Here is a 22,663-nt window from a genome sequence, read left to right on the forward strand (position 1 = left end):
GTGTCTAACGGGCGGACAAAATGTCCTTGGACACCGATTTTTTCATCAAGTTGTAAGTATTAAATTTGTTTATCATTTTCGTAAATTTTCATTCTTCATACCGTGTAAAGTGATTTAAATTAGTTTTTTTAATATAAGTAGATGCTTTACAGATTTCTGAGTGATTTATTTCAAAGTCCCAAAACTAGATGGCTCTAGTAGGCGATGTTTAACTTTATTTTGTTTCGCCGCGGTCAGATGGCGCTTTCATCGATTTGGGTTAAATTTATTCTTAATTTTTGTTGTTGTTTTATGCACAACTTTTAGGTTTAACAAAACATGAAATAATAAAATTTGCATAATTAGGCAGTTGACTCTAATTTTCGGTTGTTTATGTGTCTAGCGGGCAAAGCCGATGTCGTAGGACAAGCATTAGTTCATGTGATTCTAAGTGTTCTAGTTGTTTACCATTGTCAAAATTCAACACTTGTGTTTAATACTAGGGAAAGCCTAGAAACTGCTATTTGATAATTAAAAACCTTTTTGCCAAATATATTTTTTTGTAAACTTCACCTCATAACTTGATAACATGCAATATATTTGTAGTCACATTTCTGTTGTATACAAATAGAAGAATACCCCTCCAACTGCGGGTCTGTTACCAATTACATATCTGGCTTGCATAGTTCGGCTTAGTCGGTTGAGCGCTGGTGCGTGGTGGGCACATGTTTTCTTCATTAATCAAACATGGTGACGATTTCTTGCGTTTCTTGATATTTTATAGCATTTCTAGATTCGATTGACAATGAGAGGCATTGAGTAGTAACAGCCCAGTGTAGCGCACAACGAATGATTTGAGTGATTCTTAGCGGTGCGCGCGTGGCGTCCGTTGTATGTTCCGTTAACTATGGATACTTTCTGGAGTTTAAGTTAAATTTATGTGTTTGATGTGAGTACAAGTGAGTACATTTGGAATCTCCGTGTGGAATAGTAAAGAAGTGCGTATCTTCAATTCTACATACTATTTGCGGAAATGTGTTTGTGCGCTTTACTTCTTTCTTAATACATGAACAAAGGAGTAAGTAGCATCAAATAAAACTTAACTTAACCTTAACTTTTAAAATCCTACAGTTACCATGTAATTGCTTTATAATAATTGTAAATGTTCAGTCAATAAAGAATATTTTTAAGGAAATTTTACATTCTTGTAAACAATGTGTCCCTAGTGTTCACTTAGTCGTTTTCAGGATTAGTATTAAGTCGTGTTGCACTCTAAGCCTACACCATTGTATAGCATAGTATAGTACAGTGTAGTATATGTGTGCTGTTGTTTTATTTTACTGTAAGATATGAAAACATAAATAGAAGAAACCAATAAGATTTGATAAGAAAGCCGCGTGGCTCTCAGGTGTGCAGCACATGTTGCTATATCGTAGATCGATGGTTCGATCCCCAGTTATAAAAGGCATTTTTCTCAAATATAAAAATAAGAGGTGTAATTTGGGTTGCATATGTAAACTCAAATGAAATTGAATAGAAATTGCAATACAAGTGAAGAATAAGAGAAGTAAGAAAGTAAGTTGAGAAACAGAGAACAGAAAAATAGGAGAAGTAGAAGAAGGAATAGCAGTGAAGAATAGAGAAGCAGAAGAAAGAGAGCAGAGAAGAAGAGGAGAAGATAGGAGAAAAAGAACAGGAGTGGATCAGATTTTTGAATTTTTTGGCGGCGTGTCGTTATAAGACAGCCCACAGGTCGATGTGTCCATTGCTCCCGGCCCATCCTACAGCTACGATGTCTCTACGCTTCATCCCCAGGATTCTTAGGCATATCAACAATTTTTATGGTGGGGGATCATCCCCCGAGTGGGAGAACCCCATTTAAGGACATTCCTTATGAGGACTTGTAAAAATATTTTTAAGTTTTAAGTCGTCTCAAGACAGGCAACACTTAAAAATATTCTTACAAGTTCTGACCTGTATCTGAAATGAAAGATGGAGTACACAAATCGTACAGGATACCTTAACAATTTTTATAGTGGGGATCATCCCTGAGAGAGGGAACTCTCTTAGAGACCTGTATCTCAAATGATAGAAGGGGTAGACACAAATCATAGGAGGTACAGTCAATTTTAACATTTCTTTATTGAAACATGTATACAATGAAAACTTGTAAAATATAATACTAAACAATATATGCGCCACCATTTGGAATCTAGTTATAAGAGCAGTATAACCCCATACATGCCGACAAGTACCAAGGGTAAAAATAACAAAGAAGCACCTATAATACTAACATAATTTTCGCGGCAATTACGGAAAACTATTATACAGGGTGTTCCAACAACAATATAATAACATTTTAAAAAATGCAAAATTCAAGTAGGGAAATATTTATCTAAAACTAAACTACTAATGGTGCGATTCTGTGTTCACCACGTAACGAACAAACGTACGAAAGCTCCAAGACGCTTCGTACGGCGAAGTTTTGGTTCGGCCTTAAGTGGTATTCTGAGCGCGCATCTAATCTTTACCTAAAGTCAATCTCGCTGCACCCTAAAATTTGACAGAAAGCGCGCGAGTTAATACTTATTATTTCTATTTCGGTTCTATACTGACGTTTGAAAAGTCGCAATCAAAAGTTGTTATTGTTCATTGTTTTGATTTTTAAATTACCTTTGAAGAAACACAATCAAAAAATATAAATAATCTTTTATATGCTACGTATTTGGCTCATTATCAGCAAATACTTGTGAAAAATTGACACAATATTCATCTCAAATTTATTGATTTTACGAGTTTTTTTTTTATTTGAAATTTTTGCTTGAAAACGTGGAATTTTGCATTTGAAAAATACAGATACACTCGATGCGTACAATTCCTTGTCATCTTCATCTTTTTTCACATCTGCTGAGCGCACGGCTCGTCAAAATATTCCACTTTACCAATTTCGATGAATAGGCAGACTGAGACAGCAGACGACCGAGTGCGGTTGCGAGTGAGAACGAAGAGCTGCGGTAAGGCAGTTTCACCCACGCCAAGAGAGCAGCGCATGCGTATAATATGTTACGAAGGCTATCGGCACCCTCAAGCTGCTCGAAAAATTGAGGCGACCCGAACCCTCCAAAAGACCTCCGTTGGCCACTCAGAATCGCAATTTGCGTTCGTTCGATGGCACTTCGGGTGCTGCTCAGAATAGCACCATAAAACTACTAAGTTTAAGTAGGATGACATATATCTTTCCCCTTTTGACAAATTCACCACGGGAAATTAGTATACAGGATGTTACAAAAACCAATTACGGAAAATTATAATACAGGGTGATACAAAAAGAAAACTACAATATTTTAAAGGAAAATCTTAATTTTAAATGAGATAACATATATTTATCCTCTTTTGATACTACGGGAAATTAATATACAGGGTGTTATAAAAAGAAAACTCAAAATTTTAAAAGTAAAACGCCCAAACACTAATAAATATAGCCTATTAAATTATAAGGAAAATATATCTACTGGGTGATACCTAAAGAAAAATTAAGATTTAATTCGGAAAACGGATGGACACAATTAACAAAACGACAATAACAAAATAATATAAGAAGAAAACCATCAGGAATTTAAAAAAAATCAAAATGTTTACACCAAAAATCAAAGAAAAGTGAAAAGTAAGAAAACATAAAAATAGAACATTTCAATAATTGTATTTTCTCTGGATATGAAGGAAAAGTGATGGGTTGGATATTACAAGAATAAAGCACAAAGCAGAATTTTATTTTAAATTATGTAAAACAACCAGCGACCAGCCCAGAAAGCCGCCAGAGGATCAAGAACGCAGCCGACGGCACGCGACTATCTTAATCTTTTTAATTTGTACATCAAACAAAAAAAAACAAGGTATCAAATACGTAATGCAAATCAAAGGTATTGAAACAGGGACCAAAAATTATTTGTAGGCTTAAAGACCACGCAGTTGAAGTAAAAACAAGTAAAGGCAATAATGGATTTGATTTTCAAATGGCTTAAGAAATGGGAGAACATACCTTGATGCAAAATTAATTTTTGCGCTTTTGGCCATTCCAATAAATTGTAAGGACCTTAATTATGCACATTGTAGAAATGATTAAATACGCGTGTCATACAAAAAGAGTATCCAACGGCCGACGGAACCCCACTCACGTTCTACCTCTGAGTATAAACAATTCGCATTTAACGAACACCGCACATCACTCGCGCACAATGGAAGGAGCATTTAGAAATAATACGTAATGACGCGAAGAAATTAAGGAACTCAAATTATTGTGAAGAAAATGTGCGTGCAGACTACGCGACGACAAATATGGGACTGACGTGGTAGGCAAGCCAACCGCGTCGCGAACTGTGCAAAAATTGCACGAGATAAGAAAACTTGTTTGTTTGTAAACACTGATACATTCAGTGTGGTAATGCAGAACATGAAAAGAATTGTACTCGTACAATGCATGGAACTTCTAATTTCGATTAAATTATGAATCGGACGCCGGTATCAAAATTATAGATTAATTCTTGTTTAATTTAAAAGGCAGTTAGAATATGTTATATGTTATGTTATATAATATATGAAATGTTAGAATAATAAATACTTAAACTGTTCTTTTAATTCTACATCGATTGTTTTAGTAACTTTTTTTCCTAAGATTAACCGTTTAGGCCCTATTTGCAAATTTTAGTGAAAACTGCCTTCGACATAAAAAGGAGAAATCTTTTGCCTTTTTATGACGAAATATTTTATTTCAACAAATACATAAAAATAAAAAATTTCGATCCTGTTTTTGACCCAAAAATTTGAAGTAAAAAAGTTCGATCCTGTTTTTCGACCAAAAAAATTTTAACAAAAAAATCCGACCGAAAAAATTTTAATAAAAAAATTCAACCGAAAAAATTTTATGAATAAAAGATCGATCCTGTTCTTCGATCGAAAAATATTTATTAATAAAGTTCGACCCTGTTATTCGACCAAAAACTGAAATTTCATGGGAATTTAAGATACTTCCAAAGGGTTTATAGAGTTAAGGTATACATAGTGTAAAAAATACCCTTTACGTCATTACGTCGTTACGAACGTTAACATGACGTTGAGAAACTTCAAGAAAATCAATTCAAATTTTCCAAAAATTGCTCATTTTGGAAGAGCATTTTAGGGCACTTCCGAAAGGGCTGGAAGGTATAAAGAGTATGTATCGTGTAGACAAACTCCCTGATTCTCTTCTGGCGTGGAAAAACTAGAAGATAGTCAATTTGTTTACGAGATACAGGGTGCTTTCCACCCTGTTTTCAATTTTTTTTTAAATTGTTCATTTTTGAAAGACGTTTTAGGGCACTTCTGAAAGAGCTGGAAGGTTAAAAAGGTATGCATCGTGTAGGCAAACTCCCTGACTCTATTCTGGCGTGGAGAAACTCCAAGAGCGTCAATTAGTTTCGGAGGTACAGGGTGATTTCCACCCCAGCTTAGCAAATGTTCCTAAAAATTCTGATTTTTGAAGGGCATTTTAAGGCACTTCTGGAAGGGCTGGAAGGTTGAAAGGGTATTTATCGTGTAGAGGAACTCTCTAACTCTATTTTGGCGTGGTGAAACTCTAAGGAAGCCTATTAGTTCACTAGATACAGGGTGATTTCCACTCTATGTTTTCAAAATTTTCGAAAAATTGCTCATTTTTCAAGGGCATTTTAAGGCACTTCCGGAAGAGTTGAGAGGTTGTAGGGTATGCATCTTGTAGAGGAACTTTCTAATTCCATTCTAGCGTGGAGAAACTTTAAGCAAGTCAATTAGTTCACTAGATACAGAGTGTTATCCACACCATGTTTTTAAATTTTCCTAAAATTGTTCATTTTTGAAGAGCATTATGGGGCACTTTCTATAAGGCTGGTAGGTAGGAGGGGTATATGAATCTTGTAGAGGAATTCGTCCGCTCTAACATGACGGTAAAAAAAACGGTAAAAAGTGAAACAATTTACGAGATACAGATATTAAAAATAATGATATACCTATGCAACTATTGAAATAAAAAAAAATGCTGCAGTCCGCTAAACTATCCTCTTTCCCGCTCTCCACGGCCAGTATGGTGAAGGGGGTGAATATATAGCCGGATAATACGTAGTACCGTTTCTATTTTTCTAAGTGTCGACTCCATTAGAGCCACCGCAAAACAGAAATATTTTAGTGCCTGTACTTGAAATGGTAGAAGGGGTGCACACAAATAATACAAGTCACAATCTGTTTTCACATTTCTTTATAACTAAATTAAATAAAATAATGTAAACTGCATGCACAATTTGAATTAAAAATCAACGAAAATTAATATACAGGGTGTAACAAACGGAAAATTAAATACAATAAAAACAAGAAATTTAGTCAATTTTTTGTTTGGACCAAGGAAAATAAATATACAGGGTGTTGCAAAAAGGAAATGCTATGTTTAAAAAAGAAAGCATCAGAAATTTATGGCACAAAAACAGCTATTTTTCAAGGGCATTTAGGGCACTTCCAGAAGGGTTACAGAATTGAAAGGGGGTTGTATCGTGTAGATAATCTCTCGAACTCTAATATGATGAAAAGAAACTTCAAGAAAGTTCATGAGATACAGGGTGTTTTCCACAGCATGTTTTATTTTTTTGAAAGCAACTAATTTTTAAAGGCATTTTAGGCCACTCACGGAATGGTTAGAGGGCTGGAAGAAAGATAGGGCAGATACCCAACCAAAGTAAATAGAAAAATAAAACAAATTATTTCAATTCGGGTTGAAAGATCAACGAAAATTATAAACAGTGTGTTATAATCAGGAAATTACTACATTAGAAAACAACTACAAAAGAAAACAACTAATTCAAGAAGAAAAACACTTGGAAACAACAAATTAGTGCAATTTTGAATATCAAAAAATAAGGGTGAAAAAATCACAGTCGCCATTTTGTGAAAAACTTTTTTTTCACTTGGCCGTAGTTCATATGATTGCGACATTATTCTAGATTAATAATTAATTATTCTAGATTAATTCAGATCACTTGGAGGGCTAAAATCATGGGTACGGTCACCTGCCAATTTTTTGGGACCTCCCACTTCATCACCTGCTGGAATTTAAAATTTTGAACTTTTTTCAGTTTTTATTTTTTTTTTGTATTCTCAAAACATTAATAAATAAGTGTTAAAAAAATGGATAGTAAAAATATTAATTGATTTTTTTTACGGCCTTTCAAAAATCACATGAAATTCATGCCTCTAGAGTAGAATACCCTCTTAAAGCGACGATCGACATGGAATACCCTACAATCTGCAGCGAGTCTGACGCACCCGACAGCACGAATCAATTTTGAGTTATTACAGTACTCTCGATACAAGTAATTTAAGATAAAAATATAATTATATTGTGAAAATGTTTACAAACTTACTAGTGTTTCGGGTAATCACAGAAAGTACTGAAACAGAAAGACCACATGTTCTACAACTCGCATTACGAGTATGCTCATATGCTGAAAAAATATAACGAAGGATTCGCGAAATATGAATCGTTTACCACCGCAAGTATTGAAATATTCGATATTTCGAATAACTTTCGCGGTCACTGTACGTAATGAAGCAATAAATGTTTGTCGCGTAAATTAGAAGGAGAAATATGATTGAATTATAAACTTACGAATTGTTATGCGCATCAGTCACCACAGCACAGCAAGTGCTGTAATTAAAAGAAAAGAAGTTGAAATATTTCATAAGATATAAGATAAGATAAGATAAGATATAACATGTGTTGTTGAATTAAAAGTTACTTACACAGAGACAATGATCAATAAATCTACATAGGAGCCATCCAATATCCAATTCATTTAGCGACCGACACCGAACCTCGTCACTTGCATAAGTATGAACACGAAACGCGATCAAATATCTACCAATTTTGTACAATAATGTACATTAAACGCGGAAATAGTAAATAACACTACTATAGTAGTTACAATTAAATAGTGGATTGATGATCGAATATAATGTGAATTTAGAAAGCAGAACACCGAACAAACAATACGAGTTGGTCAAACCACGTCTGAACTACCTAGCGACCGACACGAAACTGGTTGCAAATCATCGATAGCGCATGTCGTAGCCGAGCAAGCAACGACGTGACAGTTTACGATAAGAAAGCAAGAGATGCGCAAAACCGGCGCGTCGATGGCTCGCGACCTTGTGCGCGAATTACAATACCCCGATCTAAACTAAACTAGAATATGTTGCAACGATGACCCTCGGGAATCTCATGCGTTGCATTCTACGCGGCGGAAGCGATAAGAAAGTAAATTGTGTTCAAAACAAACACAATTCTCTTGCCGAATGCCCACGTCTGCCGATAAATATTGAAATAAACAATGCAATTCTATTTTATGATTTTTAGTTCACGCTAGTGCCATCTCTGAATTATACAAGTCGGAGTCCCTGAATTTAGATGATTGAAATTAATGAGAGGTTGCACACTGCAAAGAGTCTTCTAAATATAATGCGACATAACTTATATGCTCTTAAAATTCATGTAACTGTTTGGTCAACATTTTTGCATTAATTCTCGTATTCTATTTTGTATTTTTACTTTTCATTTCACTGGATTTGTCTGGATTTTTTAGCTTCCGCATTTGGGGAATAGAAAATGTAATAAAAATTTGGTAATTATAGGAAAACGCGAAACAAATTCAAATACTATATTGCTATTTTCAAGAAAAATGTATTACACAATAATATAACAGTATTTTCTAATAGCATAGAAAACTGTAAGAATCTTTTCGTCCTCAAAATCAGTATGTATTATTATTTACATCTTGAGCTAAATTACTAAGTAATATTCTAATTTACATAAATCACCGCAATTCATTTTTGCTTCACGTTTCGTATGTTTAATGGAATTAATCGTATAATTGACTAAATATTATTCATAACAAAATACGTATGTATAAAAAATACGGGACTATACGATATAAGAGCATATGATGATAATCATTAGGTATTTGATGTGTTCTTGTTAGTTTTTGATGACAGACTCTCAAGTCGTGACGGCAAATGCGTTTCCCAAAAGGAACGGTTCAATTATTTACAAATTTTTAATACATATTGGAGTGTATAATACAAACTATAAATAATAATTTACAACAATGTACACATAGTAAAAAGATATTGAAAGATGATATGATTCAATTAGCAATTGTACAAATCTCAGAACGTCTCGGAGTTTACGCAATACAGACTCAATGCATTAATTAAACACATACAACATTAAAATTGATTGACCTTTCAAATATTTACATTGCTCACAGGCATGCGCCGAATAATTGCAGTTTAGCGCACAGATTACCATATTGTCTTCAATTATGTAGATGATAGGAATTAATTGAGTTGTTTAATAAAATAATAAGTACGTTAGAAAATTTGGTAAAACAAAAGTTAATTTCAACATCGTAAATCTTTGGTATAGTACGTAACAATCGCCACAAAAGAAAATAAAATAATTTAGGAATTCCACTAATTATGTATGTATCAGATCATTTGGAAGCTCGTTAACAAATTTTACAATTTTATACATTCTCAATAAACCATAAGAATATTGAAAACAAACTTATATATTATGATCGTTCATATAATTATATGAAGTGTATTCTCAGTTTTCGTTTCACGTTATTTTGAAAACATATTTTCATTTTCATATAACAAATTGACATTTTAAAATTGATGTCGATGTACAATAATCACTGATAGTTCGTTTTTTGCTTGTTCTTAAATTCAATAAATACATTATATTGTTGTCTCGATATGTACAGCTGGAGAATACTACGTAAGCCGTGAAAAATCTTGAATAGAAAAACGATATGGGACCATAAATATGCACGAGTTTTTATATGTACGTATCATTAAATTTTAAATATAGTTATATTAATCTCCGACCCAGTAGTTTCTTATATTATGTCTTTTCAACAATTCAATTAATGCTTTATATGTATTTTCTAGATATGACTGAATTACACGTGACCGTACGTCTCATAACAAATCCTGCGCCATGTTAAAATGCGATGCAGTTGTTGCTAACAGGGGGGGTCATTTTTATAATTTAAGTAGAAAACTAGAAACGTATGTAAAAATAATGAAATCTCAGTCTTCTTTATAAATTTCTTCATAATTTCTCAATTCACTTAAGTAAGTCCATTAGGATGAATATGGGAAGGGGAAACAAGTCTACTTACGAGTAAACTACAAATATTATACATGCGTGGCCATCGTGCCCCGTTTCAACGAGTTAACGTTGGTGTTGGGTACAATGTATTGGCTTGTGGGCGAATTCGGTAGTCTCGTTACTTGTGGCAGCGTACCGTTTGCGCCATTCGCGAGGACGGTGTTCACTACGTTTGCACTAGCAGTCACCATACCACTTGAGTTTATTAAGTTCCGCGAACTGTCTCTGGAATATGGCGGAGGTGCGGGCGTCGCAGCCGGATTGGCGGTGTTCGGCGTCGGCAGTCCTATGCTTGGATTGCGCAGGTAAGGATTTCCATAAGTGGCACTGAAGCGTGGGTCTATGTGACCGATGCCGGGAATAGACCCGTTGCCGAGGCTCAAGCTCTGCGAGGTGACAATGTGCAGGTCGGTGAGATCGCTCATTGGAAGGCTCGTGCCCGACACTGGAATTTGATGGTTCTGTAACGAGTTCAACTGTAGTCGCGTCGATTGAAGACTCTGATCCAATGAAGAAGTGATCGGTGGTTGCATCAGTGGCGGATTATAGTCCCGAGAATAGTCAACATACGGGACATACCCGTTGTTATTTTGGCCATCCTGTGAAAAATACTACATTAATTCGTGCGCACATTTCCTAATGTTGGATGGCAAAAGTACCTTCGGGGGGAATGTGGGCTCCGTATAGTCTGCGGAATAACGATAAATTTCCTGGCCTGGAACATTGACTGGGCCTGCGAGTGGCACACCAATGCGAGTGATTACTGATTCACTACCGGTTTCAGATTCGGCGCCTGGTATGTAATCCATCTCACAATGCATATTGCTATTGGACGACCCCGTTCTCAAGTCCAGTTTTAAGTCGGAGATATTTGAACTTCGGTCAGATTCCTTGCATTGTTTTTCAATTACGTTGGTATCGCCACCTATATAATGGTATTAGTAATAAAGTCACCAATTGGAATTTATGACACTTACCTTCTGGAGGTGTCTTCTTATTTTTTTGACATTGGCACAAATAGATAGTAATGACCACAATCAGCACAAAAATGGCGACTCCAATTCCTCCGAATATAATGAACGTCGATGATATGTTTTCTGCAAATAACACTTCTTTGTAAATTAATATCCATGAACATTCGAACGAATAACAATTTCGGTTGCTTTAGCATTTAAAAATTAGCATTATTATTATTATTGTTAGTAGTATATTTAGCATGAAATTATTAAATATTATTCGTTCGCAGTAGCATCAGCCAATGTTGAATTAATTATAAACAGATAATGTCACTGCAGCAAGCAGCAACGTTTAATGTCAAGTATTGTTAATTAAACTTACTTTGTGGCATGAGATTAATTTCTACAACATCCGCACCGTACGGATTCGACACGCTGCAGTTGTACATGCCAAAGTGTTTGCCTTGCGATTCCCTTATAATTAAAGTTGATTTGATGCCGTCGGGGAGGAAGTCCTCCAGTATAGAGTAGTCCTGATCGTCGAGATCAACTTCACGTCCGTTAAACGTCCACACGACGTGTTGGGGCGCCGGTATGGAAAACGCGGTGCATTCGACCCTTACATTATCACCCTCGATGCCAAACTGCGTCCGGTGACTGACAATGGACGGAGGTCCTACAAAGCAATTACAATTAAGTAGGACGTGCATGGACGCTTCAATGAGCAAGAGACAACATACCTTTCAAATAGATGGCGGCTTCAGCGTGAATGTCTTGAAAACCAGGCACGTGTGCTTTGCAGTAGTACCGTCCTGCGCTGGTGGTATCTACTCGCAAAGTCAAGTTTGTGTTAGAGCTGATAACACGTGTGCTATCCTCGTGATACCAGGAAATATCAGGAAATGGATTGCCGTCTACGTCACAGGTTAATGTCACACTGCTACCAGGATCAGCTTGTAGTGAGCGTGGCTTCGTTCTGAACTGTGGGCCATCTATAATCATAACAAAAAAAAGTTGTACCAGAAACGAATAATCAATACTGCATAACTTACAGCTAATATCCAACGTTTCACTTTCTTCACTTTTTCCGACGGCATTGTGTACCTCGCACTTGACAATGGCGTCGTGATGTGACCGAGTGGCATTATGCAATACTAGCTCCGTCGTAAAGTCACCAATCTGAAGCTGATCGTTGACGTACCATTTGTAAGTAACTTCGGGTGGATTCGCGTCTGCTTTACACCCTAAATGCACTTCGGCGCCTTCGGGAATACGTCCATTGGACGCTGTTCCGGAAAGTATGGACACAGTCACTTTGGGCGCATATTTTACCTGGAACATTATAAAATTTAGTAAGACTCTCCGCAAATCCTGCTTTTATCTATTCACTGCTCGTATATAATAAGATAAAAATATAAAATGTATACTCATTTTTATGAGTATACATTTTAGAAATATGAACACATTGTGTGGTGCGACCGTCACGCATAAAAAAATAAACATCTAGCCTTTGAAATTGCGTGTGCAACAAGAATTGAACTTTCTGAATTCAATGGAAAAAACGCCGTTTTTAATTTGAGCAATCTGAAATGCGTTCAAGCGGCAAAAAGTAGTGAAGCATTTAATAATAAAATTAAATTCGCCTTGAATCGAATTTTTACTCATTTTACTTATCCCTGTAAAAGGAATTAATTTTATAGTCGCTCTTACTAAACAGTCAAAGAAAGCCGGCACCTGTAAAGATCCATTCAAAATCACGAAGAAGAAATACATAAAGCGCCATGTATTTTTCAGAATGTAAAGGACGTTGTCGTTGTCATTCGAGGAAATAGCATTGCAGAAAGGGCTTGTCAAAGAGGAGCAGAAAATAAATTGTCGAAGGAAATTGATTTCGTACCTCTAATTTCAGTTTTGCGGATCTGTGCGTCCTTTCGGCAGTATTTTGCGCCTGGCATGTGAACGTCGTATTGTGATGTTGCTTGCGAGGCGTCAACTTCAAGATGCTTTTCGCAGTGTAACGTCTGCCGTCTGGCAACTCGTCGACGATGTAGTCAATGCCTTCAGTGAGTACACTTCCCATTCCATCAATCCAAGTAATTTCGGCTGCTGGCTTGCCACCGTGGCTGACGCATTCCAGCTCGATCTCGCGATCCTCCGTGGTGACCAAATAATCTCCTTGGACTATTTTTGGTGGATCCGGCGGGACCAGTACAGAAAGCGTAGCATAGTTACTTCGTATTCCGGGCTCGCCCTCGCTCCCCGTGGACACTTGACATTGATATCGAGCGTCGTCATCGAGCATCACCGGATAAATATCCAATGAGTAATCGCCTGAAAACGAACGCAGAATATATTACTATCACTGGCGAAGGTTGCTGTTTTGTTCTCCTTCTGCAGATCAGACACGGGAAAAATAAATGTGCTCGTAAAAATGTTTGTATTCTGTCTGTTTAGGGCGGCATATAAAATACAAGATGCCAAGGAGCAACATTGAATGTTAGCACTGGGCGCAAAGAAAAAATGACATAAAAATAAAAGAGAATAGTTAATATAGTTGTCTTTTCAGCAATTTGTAAAAGAATTGCCAGACCTACGCCTTGCAGTACGCATAGGTGAACATTAACCTTTATGGAATTCCCTGGGGTAGCGAAGCGTTTTCAGAGGACCGTAATAAAGCTGTTTCTTTTATGGACTCGTTACTGGTGTTCTCTTTTACTTGCGCCACTTACTGCTTTACCGTTCCCGCGTGTGTTGAGTTTACATGCGTGTGCGTCGCGTTGGTCATAAGGTCCGAAGTACCAATCTCGACGGCCAAAAAGAAAATTTTACAACCGAAACACACTCGACATCGACCCTTATTAGCGCCATAATTGATTTTAATATGAATCTCGCCTCATAAACACCTTCCCATTTCATCTTTGGGAAGGTCTGCCTCTCAAAATCGACAGCGGCTTGGGATCGATAGTAATAGAGATGTTATTTTCCAACCCTGTAACCCCCGTCATCCGGCCGGCCCCTAGCATCCACCCATTTACCAGCGACCACATTAATTATTCCGTCGAACCGAAAAAATATGCCGGTTTGGCTAAATGGTGCGTCGAACGAAGGAATAAACCAAAAATATACGAGCCCTACTTTGTCGCCAGAGTTACGTCTTCGGAACTTTGCCGAATTTCGAAAAGTATGACGATAGGCCCAAAAACTTTTATATTTTATTGGCAGCGAATAAACAATGTAATTGGCAGTGTGGGTTGCTAGCAGAGTATCGCGAGTACCGGAGTGAAATAGTAGCACAGAACAAAAGAGTTTCAGGAGAAAGTAGGTTCGTCCTATGTCTCTGACGGCGGCATCAAGTATTTGAAGCTCATAAAGTTGTACGCGGTGAAACCTCGGGGGTTTTTCGCCCCATGGCGCAGTCTCATTCACGCGCTATGCACTACGCATATGTTGTTACAGGTTACATTGTAAACCAGTGCGTATTAAAAACGATATCAGAAAGCGCTATTAAATACAAGCTTCCATTATTATCTGGCTTGACGCAAACTTTTCAGATTAATGTTGGTCGTGCGGCGCGTGGATGTACCGATTTCCCCCGTGCTGCAATTTTAAACTTCCTCTCTTTATATTCGCACCGTCCTAACCCGTTGTTGTAGAGTGTAAAGCATAATGCTATTCGGAATTTCGCACCGTGCAAAGTTTCGCGGTGTAATCGTTCATCAGGGCACGCGGGCGACGAGAGTAGCGTTTCACGAGTAACGATGACAGTAATGGTTGGGATGTGCTCAGTGTGTGTGCTGCCTCCAGCGAGCAATGGTAGCAGTGCAGCGCAACAACAAAAACTATTTGCCTTATCGTGGCATTGTAGAGTTTTCCACTCGCCCACAGAAGTCGAAATTTTTATTAAATAAACAGAGAATTTATTGTATATTCTTTTTTATTGAATTTTGTCGATGCATAGGTAATCTATTTCGTCACACATCAAACAATTGTTATTAAATGGTCCCTGCAACTTCTGAAATTGAACATTTTTACAACTTGCCAACTTTATTGAGAAACACCCATCGAAAGAGGCCCTAAAGGGCGGTTTATATTTATATAATCAACGGTTGTGTTTTGTGTTCATGCTCTCTGCCACCTTACAGTCGCATTCCACGTGCGTGAATCGTTTTAAAACTGGCAGATATCCGTTTTAAGAGATATTGTGTTTACGATTGTTTAATGGAAGAATATTATCCTCGCGCGTGGCGTTATACCGTATCATTTAACAAAATGCATCACACGTGGCAGTAAAGATTCTCCTTTATGACCAATTCGAAATAATCAAACCATTCAAAACGAGCGTGATGGTTTAATATCTTTTCGTTTATGTTATAAATCTGACTCACCGCGCGCACCAGAAATACATTTTTAAACTTTCAATTCCTATCATCTTTGGACGTTCGGGTGTTAACGGAAAAAATAAAACTGCAAACGATTTAAAACACCTCATGAAAAATAAATATAATAGGTACCTACACAATGACTCTTGAAATGGGTAATTCAATTTTTACGACATTATTTATATGTTAATACGCTTGTAGGAAATCATACGACGATTATTCTCGTTGAGTGTATTATGCTATCATCCGGACACAGGACATGGAAAAGAATTCTCGCTGGGGAGCCAAGATTCCACAGTGACGCTGAGTGTGCGAATAAAAAATGTTCACATTGAACGTTACACGCACGAGATTTTGCCTGAAGGGATACAGGGCACAGCGGAATGTTAACTGTGAGCGAACGCAAAGCAAGGAGCAAGACAATCGTGATAGGACGTGAACTTTCTCATGTTGTGTCAAAGGTTAACCCTAGGCGAGCGCGCCTGCCGCCCCCCGAGTCACCGACAGAGTCCTTGTTCAAACTAGTCGAGCCTGCATGCGTGCGTACAGTGTTTACGTATGTACCACGATGCGGAACGTTACCTCGATATCTCCGGGGGCATTTTACCATAAGATGTGTCTATGCAGGGAGCCTGTCTGTTGTGGAGTATGGCGATGCGAGACGGTTAGGACGAGGCTGCCTGTTGGTCTAACATTATTGGCTTGCGGCGAAGCAAGCGTTACCGAACGACAGGAAATATCAACAATTTGCGATTGCTTTCTAGTCCATCTTCTATTAAACTCAGTTTTCGTCATCACTATGTGTTCCATTCATACTAAAGTCCTAGTGTCAGGACTTTCGCTAGCATAGAATATGACATCTTTTGTGCTTTAACCCAGTTGATAATACTTTCTGCGTATAAGATTCCTTTAGATTAATATACTTTTGCTTCAATGAGATTGAGTTTTATGCCACAATATGATGGTTTGCAACAAAGACGAACAAGCAAAATGAGGAAATTCAATTACAAAGTGTTTGAAGGACTATTATATGTACTTAAGTAATTATGAGACGAAGTTAAAAGTACCCGGCCGAGATCTTTCGTAGTTATTTGTTTTTCAGCTAATCTAATATCCAGACCGAAGTTGTTGCAAAACTTTAGGTGTGGAAAGATGGAACGAAGGAAGCAGCACAAAACAAGCAGAAGTAAGTGGGCAAGTGTTGCAAGAGGTACAAGAGCTCACTGGGAAATATCCACCCTTCAAAAATAAACACAATTTCCCATTCCCCCGCCCCTTAAATTTTTGAAAAACACAGAACCAACAGTCTTGTCGAAGTATATTGCCCTCGGGCATTCTTTCGGTCGTATGTTCAAGTTAATAATTACGAAAAAAAGTGTTAATTTCAAACTTTCGAAACGATAGTGCTCTGCTCATGTTGGTGATGGTCGTAAGACCGAAATATAAAACACTGATTTTCTATGCTAGATTAAGACAGAAGCAGCACCGAAACATAAAATAGTTGGAAACATTAATTAAAATAATGTTGGCAAACTTTTCAACTCACCCCCGAATGACCGACCACCAATTTCATTAATGTTTTAAGGATATAAAACCAAGTTAAACTTATTTTTCGCGTCGAGCGCACCTCATCGAGTTGTTGATCATGGTAAATATGTTTCTTGCCTCGTTCAGTTATATCAAAATATATATCTATTGCATAAAAAGATTAAAAGCAACTGCTTTAAAATTTACTATATCATACGCGTTATAAGTGAATGGCATATAGAAATGAGTTGTGATTAAAAAGTTCTTTGTTCAAAACTTTTATCATTGGAAAGTACCACTCATAAATCACTTCAAATAACATTTTCATCGTCAAATCGATACTAATCATTTAGGCTTTATAAAATGCACTTTCGAAAACTACTACTTCAGTAATGCTTCCTGCGAGGTCTAATGTTATTCACCTCAAGAATAAAGAAAGATATGTCAACGTAGAAGTACAACGGGTATTGTTGAGTACTGGAATGCAAACTGGTCGAATGGAGGTGGGACTCTGGCATAAATAGAACGATTCTCAATCGCCCAGAAACTTCAATTTCGATCTACCTACATCAATTCATCATGAGACATTGAAATGTTAAGGAAATGCAGGTCAAACTGAATTATTGACGTTCTAATGTAGAGATGTACACCAACAAACATATTTATTTGATTAAAATAATTTTATTTAACTATAACGCCTTATCAAGTAAATATTAAAAAGAAATGCTGTGATTTCCTATTATAAAAAGTATTTGTCGAAAGTATGCAGAAAATAAATTAAGTTCACAGTACCTACTGTGTTGCAAATAATTCATCATGAATTTGATTCCTGACGAATATGAATGTACGAAGACCGTATCGAAAAGTTAAATATCCTGCACTAAATGGTAGTTACAGTTGAGCTTCCTTTTCACAGTGCACGATGGCAACTTGGGCCATTAGTGCAAAACTTTTCCATGCACTCGACTAATATGACAAGTTTTAAATCAATTTAGCGTTTCCACAACTTCCGAGCGGTGTTTTCCAAACGAGCGCCGCGACCGCCGTCGCTATACGTTAGAGCGCCTTGTATGTGAGCGCGCGCATCACAGCAAAAGACTAATATTTTAATTAAAACGTTTGCAATTTGACGTAAAGCGTTCGCAATGCAAGCAAGTAGTGTTTCGTTTTCATCCAGCCACTCTACGCTAGGTTTGCACGCCGCGATGCCTCAGGGTTTTAAAGCTTTAGACTTTTGAGTAGACATATAGACATGCGAAACAAAGAACTTTAAGTGCACCCATTCCACTGGGGGCGGCGAGCGCGGCCCGACCCTCAGACTGACATCAAGTATGCACACCAATATTTCCGTCTTCGGTAGTGTTGGGTAGTGCCGCGACGTTTTTTGCCCTTTTACACACGTATATTGTGCAATACGCGATGTTATATTTTATTCAACGCGGACAGTGCATGCGCTTTTCCCGCGGAGTCATTCCCTAACCACAAAGGGAAAATTTACACGATTCAAAGCTACCACGCCGCCGGCGCGCCATGCATTTTATATAATTTCAACTTCATCAAATACGTGACGCCAGATTGAACATATTAATATGATTATATTTGTTGGTTATAGAACGGCGCCTGCACCACCAGTATATAACACTACTAGCCCGTTTCAGTATTTGTGCGACTCGTGGCAAACGGGGGGCACATGTCACCGAGGAACCACTAAAGGGTGCTTGATATATGAGAAGTGGATTCGGCTCTTGTGCACTCTTAAAAAGCACTTCGCGTCTCAGAGCATCTAGCCGCGTATCGCCCGCGTCCTCTCGACGCGACTACCACAACGACAATCGGCCTCCTCGCCGTCGTCAGACGTCATAGTCGCTACCGCTCGCTCCCTTTGGTTTCGTTCCTCTTGCACAAAGAGTGCTCGCGCGGGCGCTAGCGAATGGATATCATTTGTCTTGCATTGTCTAGCGTGGAGCGCAACATAAGTAGTATAGGCAAAGATTATTCCGGATGAGAATGCCGTACGGCGAGCGGCAAAAAATATTATTATTATCGTCTCATCAGCATATTGCGCCTCTTTTTTAATAAGGATCGCGCCTTATCCGATCGATTTTCCCCACCAGTAAACGCGTCGCGAGTACCTTTCGAATGCATCAGACGAAGAACGAAAAAGCGCATAAAAAGAAAAGCCAGCAGCAGTCTGCCGCCGACGCGCCAAAGCCGGAAACTTTTAATTCATTACTTTTTTCGTTCGCTTTTCGCAAAGCCACATCGCTCGAAGGCGTCGCATGCCGTTCGAGATATTTCAAAAGCAAACAGCAAACATTTGAATAGCGCATAGATTTTTCATAGTGTAGGTGTAGAAAATGCTCAAAGTAAAGAAGCAAAATGAAAGAAACACACTCACCTTCTTCGTCGCTTCCAATCATCATGTATCGGTCGAATCCGCTTAGATTGCGATGCGTGCCAAGACCAAAGTCGTCTTTGGTCCATTGCAGCATGCCGCCCTTGTTGATTACCCTGCACGGCAATGTGACTCTGGAGCCGACAACCGCCGTCTGGTCCTGAGGCTGCATCGCAAACTTTTGCTCCTTGTAACCAGTAACTACCGCCAGCAGGACGCTCATTCGCAGCAGCAGCAGGAGAAATGTGTGACTAGCCATTTTTGATGATTGTCCTTTTACTTCTGCAACAAAGTAAACAATTTATAAAATTCATTTCAAACCGCCAAATTGAAACAAATGAAAAATGTGCGAACAGTTGCACATACGACGACGTCATTTGTAGTCATTTTCATCGCAGCCATAGAGGTAGATGTTAAATGACGTGCATGAAAATGTTGAATATTTTATGCCAAATGCGAGCATAATTTGCACCAGCACACGTGCAGACATGAAGAATGAATATCATCACACCGTGTATCTATAGCGACATGTCGGCTCTAATTCGACGTTAAACAAATTTCATTTTGTTTGTGGATGTAAATAAAATGTCACATTGCCATGTTAACATGTAGGTACATACTGCGCTATAATGCAAAAAGCTGGTTCGATGCGGCGGCAATATTTAAAATTATTTTTCTCGCTTTCTCCCGGCGCAGTTAAAGTAAATCGATAAATTTTAGAAGAAATGCAAATGCAAACAAACCGAAGCGGCTGTACCAACACAGACGAGAAAAATGGGAACGAATTTAAATAAAACCTCAGGACTCAGGGTTGAGGGTAAGACGGATTCAAGCCGATATACTGCTTGGAGATATAGAATACAAGGGCGGTGCGTAGCGGTTTCTTCAGTTTTAGCGGTATCGCCGGGGACACGAGAAATAAATTATTTCCCAAGTTCTTAATGCACTTCCAACGTATATCTGGCAAGACCAATTAAGATAGTCGAGTTCGCGTCCGCGTTTTATCGAAGACGAAAACCTCCTTCGACGACTGCCTTCTTCTTCCCGGCGTTGGTTACGTCCGCTTCATTCCGTGTATTCGTTTTCTTATTCATTTCGTAACACCGGTGGCAATAGTAGATTGGATAGATTCGCACACTTTGGAAAGATTCTATGTTCCGGATCGAATGAAATTCGACTCTTTCGCTCTTATTTATAAAGGTTTGGTCGCTTTCGGTGTCACTCCATCGGAGTGCCTAATTGCTAATTAGTTAATAAAGGCGGCACATTTATGCCACGCAATTTTGTTCTCACTTTTAATAATTTTTTCACTTTAGGTTTCCACTACGTAAAAAATGGCGTGAACTAGCTCCAAAAATTACGAGGAAATGTAGTTGTAGACACCCCACTTCCGGTGCGACAAGTTGCAAGTAACGAGCCTAGAAGAAGATATGGGAGCGCGCCGGCGACGTCCGTGTCGTGGCGGCGCGCGCGTTCAACATTTCCGGTTCCGCTCGGTGAATTACCCGTTTCTGGTTTCTAAATCTGATATCCCGCATCAGGCATCAACTTCTAACATAGCAGCAAACCAGCAGGAGGGTTGTTGGCGGTGTTACAGTCGAAATTACACACATTAGGTACACCATCACAAACCGATCGTGCACGGTTACACTTCTGCCCTTGCACCCCGCAGTCACCACATCGATATTTATTTACATTTGTGTCGAACCTGCGGCAGAAATGCATTCTGACAGGAGGGGCGTTGCTTCGACTCGGAGCGGCGGGTCGTCGAGGTCGGCACGCAGGAAAAGGGAAAAAGAGCGATGGCGGGAAAGAAACTTCACTGACTTATTCATGATCTTCGCCCTATATCACCATCAACTGTCGCTATCGGGATCATCATCTTGCGCGTTACTTAAAGTGGCACGACACGCGACACATTTTCGACGCGTCGCTACGCATTTAAATTTTCACACTTTAACACACACACAAAAAAAAACGCGCGAATATAATATGCAAAAAGCTTTCGCTTTGAATCAGAGTATAATTGATGTGGTCTCACCCGTTGACTATTCACTCTGCTGACTAATCTTGCATTGTTCAAAGAATCACCCATCAACGGAGAAATAATAATTAACCTTAGACAAAGCTGTGATCAATCACAGTGCTTTTTTTATGAATCAAAGCATTTGCACAACGCAACAAGTCCCAAACTAGCGTAAATCCCACCGGCATCAATTCTATAAAGACCACACTAATAATGCCCGCAAAGAGTATGAACAGACAAGCTGGAATTTCCTACGCACGATTGGCTCTCCCCATCAGTCTCATCCCGCTGGAGATCGTCCTCATCCTCAGCTTTGACAAGACAGCGAAGCTCGGAAATTGAAAGCAAACGCCCGCTGACACCGTCGATGTTTGCTCCGATGTCCGACACGGACACGGTGTCGCCGACGATGGGGTTAAACACCGTCCGGTGGCGGGCAGTAATTAAAGTCTGTTTGCGCAAGGGCCTTCCCTCATCGAAAGCGCCCTCCTCCGCAGTCGATACATCAAACATTTTGGGCGTTCGGGCGTCCTCTTGAGACGCGCCCGTTTGGTTCGCGTAGTGGCGGCGCCGGGAGCACGTTCGGCGATCACGCCGGCGGAAGCGCAGTGTCGCCCTGTTCCAGTTGTAGTAGTTACGGTTCGCTACACCCGAAACATGTTTAATCTGGATGTAGCGTTTCACATCATTTGTCAGCGTTAGAGGGTAGTCGAGAAAGGACGTTGTAAACAAGGCGTACTGCATTATCCTTGCACACAAAGGCTCGTCGACGGCGTACAAATCCGGCGACTAGCACTCGCTCTTCTGTCGCGTCGAGTCTCAGGCTAAGGTTAACAGCATCTTAATTAAACTATAACGTCGCCATCATCTCGTCGATTCATCTTTTTTAAGTAACCAAGTGAACTACACCTCTTGACACTCGTATACCGATTAATCCTTGTTCACATTATATGTACTTCACGCTTATAATTAAAACTATTTGTTTGTTAAGTGTAAAAATAAAGTAATTTCATCCTTATAGTTGACTAGTTGACAATATTGCTGATTTGGGTATCGATTCGTATATCAACTGTCAGCTATATTCGAGTCTTTGTTGTGCACGGTTAACTCCGCCGGGTTTGTAGAAACAGATTCATGAATCTCGATCGGGGAGACCGCAGGACAAAT

The 22,663-nt window shown here is 38.7% G+C and overlaps 2 protein-coding genes and 1 long non-coding RNA gene across 15 annotated transcripts in view; 1 reads left to right on the top strand and 2 right to left on the bottom strand.

Annotated features, from left to right (window-relative positions):
- LOC135793313 (uncharacterized) overlaps nt 1-22,663 on the top strand; it is a 32,928-nt gene that overhangs the window by 1,737 nt on the left and 8,528 nt on the right. For 6 of the 7 annotated variants that reach the window (XR_010548603.1, XR_010548605.1, XR_010548600.1 and 3 more), the window contains one exon: nt 1-590. Coding sequence is in view for 2 of the 7 variants with exons in the window: in XM_065304224.1 (XP_065160296.1) it covers nt 1-8 (8 nt within the window). In the remaining 5 variants the exon portion in view is untranslated. Of the gene's footprint in view, nt 591-22,663 lie in introns of those variants that run through there. The other variant, XM_065304225.1, reaches the window with a different exon arrangement.
- On the bottom strand, nt 2,794-8,209 carry LOC135794143 (uncharacterized). The gene is made up of 2 exons (XR_010548818.1): nt 7,780-8,209; nt 2,794-7,684 (listed from the first exon to the last, which is right to left on the bottom strand). It is a non-coding gene; the product is annotated as an uncharacterized lncRNA (long non-coding RNA).
- The window catches only part of rst (irregular chiasm C-roughest), a 223,593-nt gene continuing 209,609 nt past the window's right edge, over nt 8,680-22,663 (bottom strand). For 3 of the 7 annotated variants that reach the window (XM_065304214.1, XM_065304215.1, XM_065304213.1), the window contains 8 exons: nt 19,474-19,752; nt 13,067-13,500; nt 12,222-12,501; nt 11,910-12,161; nt 11,552-11,845; nt 11,191-11,325; nt 10,873-11,138; nt 8,680-10,824 (listed from right to left, as the gene is read on the bottom strand). In XM_065304214.1, coding sequence (XP_065160286.1) covers nt 10,240-10,824; nt 10,873-11,138; nt 11,191-11,325; nt 11,552-11,845; nt 11,910-12,161; nt 12,222-12,501; nt 13,067-13,500; nt 19,474-19,729 — 2,502 coding nt within the window. In that variant the 5' untranslated portion in view covers nt 19,730-19,752 and the 3' untranslated portion in view covers nt 8,680-10,239. The remainder of the gene's footprint in view (nt 10,825-10,872; nt 11,139-11,190; nt 11,326-11,551; nt 11,846-11,909; nt 12,162-12,221; nt 12,502-13,066; nt 13,501-19,473; nt 19,753-22,663) is intronic. The other 4 variants (XM_065304218.1, XM_065304216.1, XM_065304217.1 and 1 more) reach the window with 4 other exon arrangements.

Source organism: Atheta coriaria, unplaced genomic scaffold (genome assembly GCF_025399875.1).
Source record: "Atheta coriaria isolate IRGN ID8LTWV9N9 unplaced genomic scaffold, Caltech_Dcor_3.1 hic_scaffold_6_pilon, whole genome shotgun sequence".
In the NCBI taxonomy this organism is placed as follows: domain Eukaryota; kingdom Metazoa; phylum Arthropoda; class Insecta; order Coleoptera; family Staphylinidae; genus Dalotia; species Dalotia coriaria.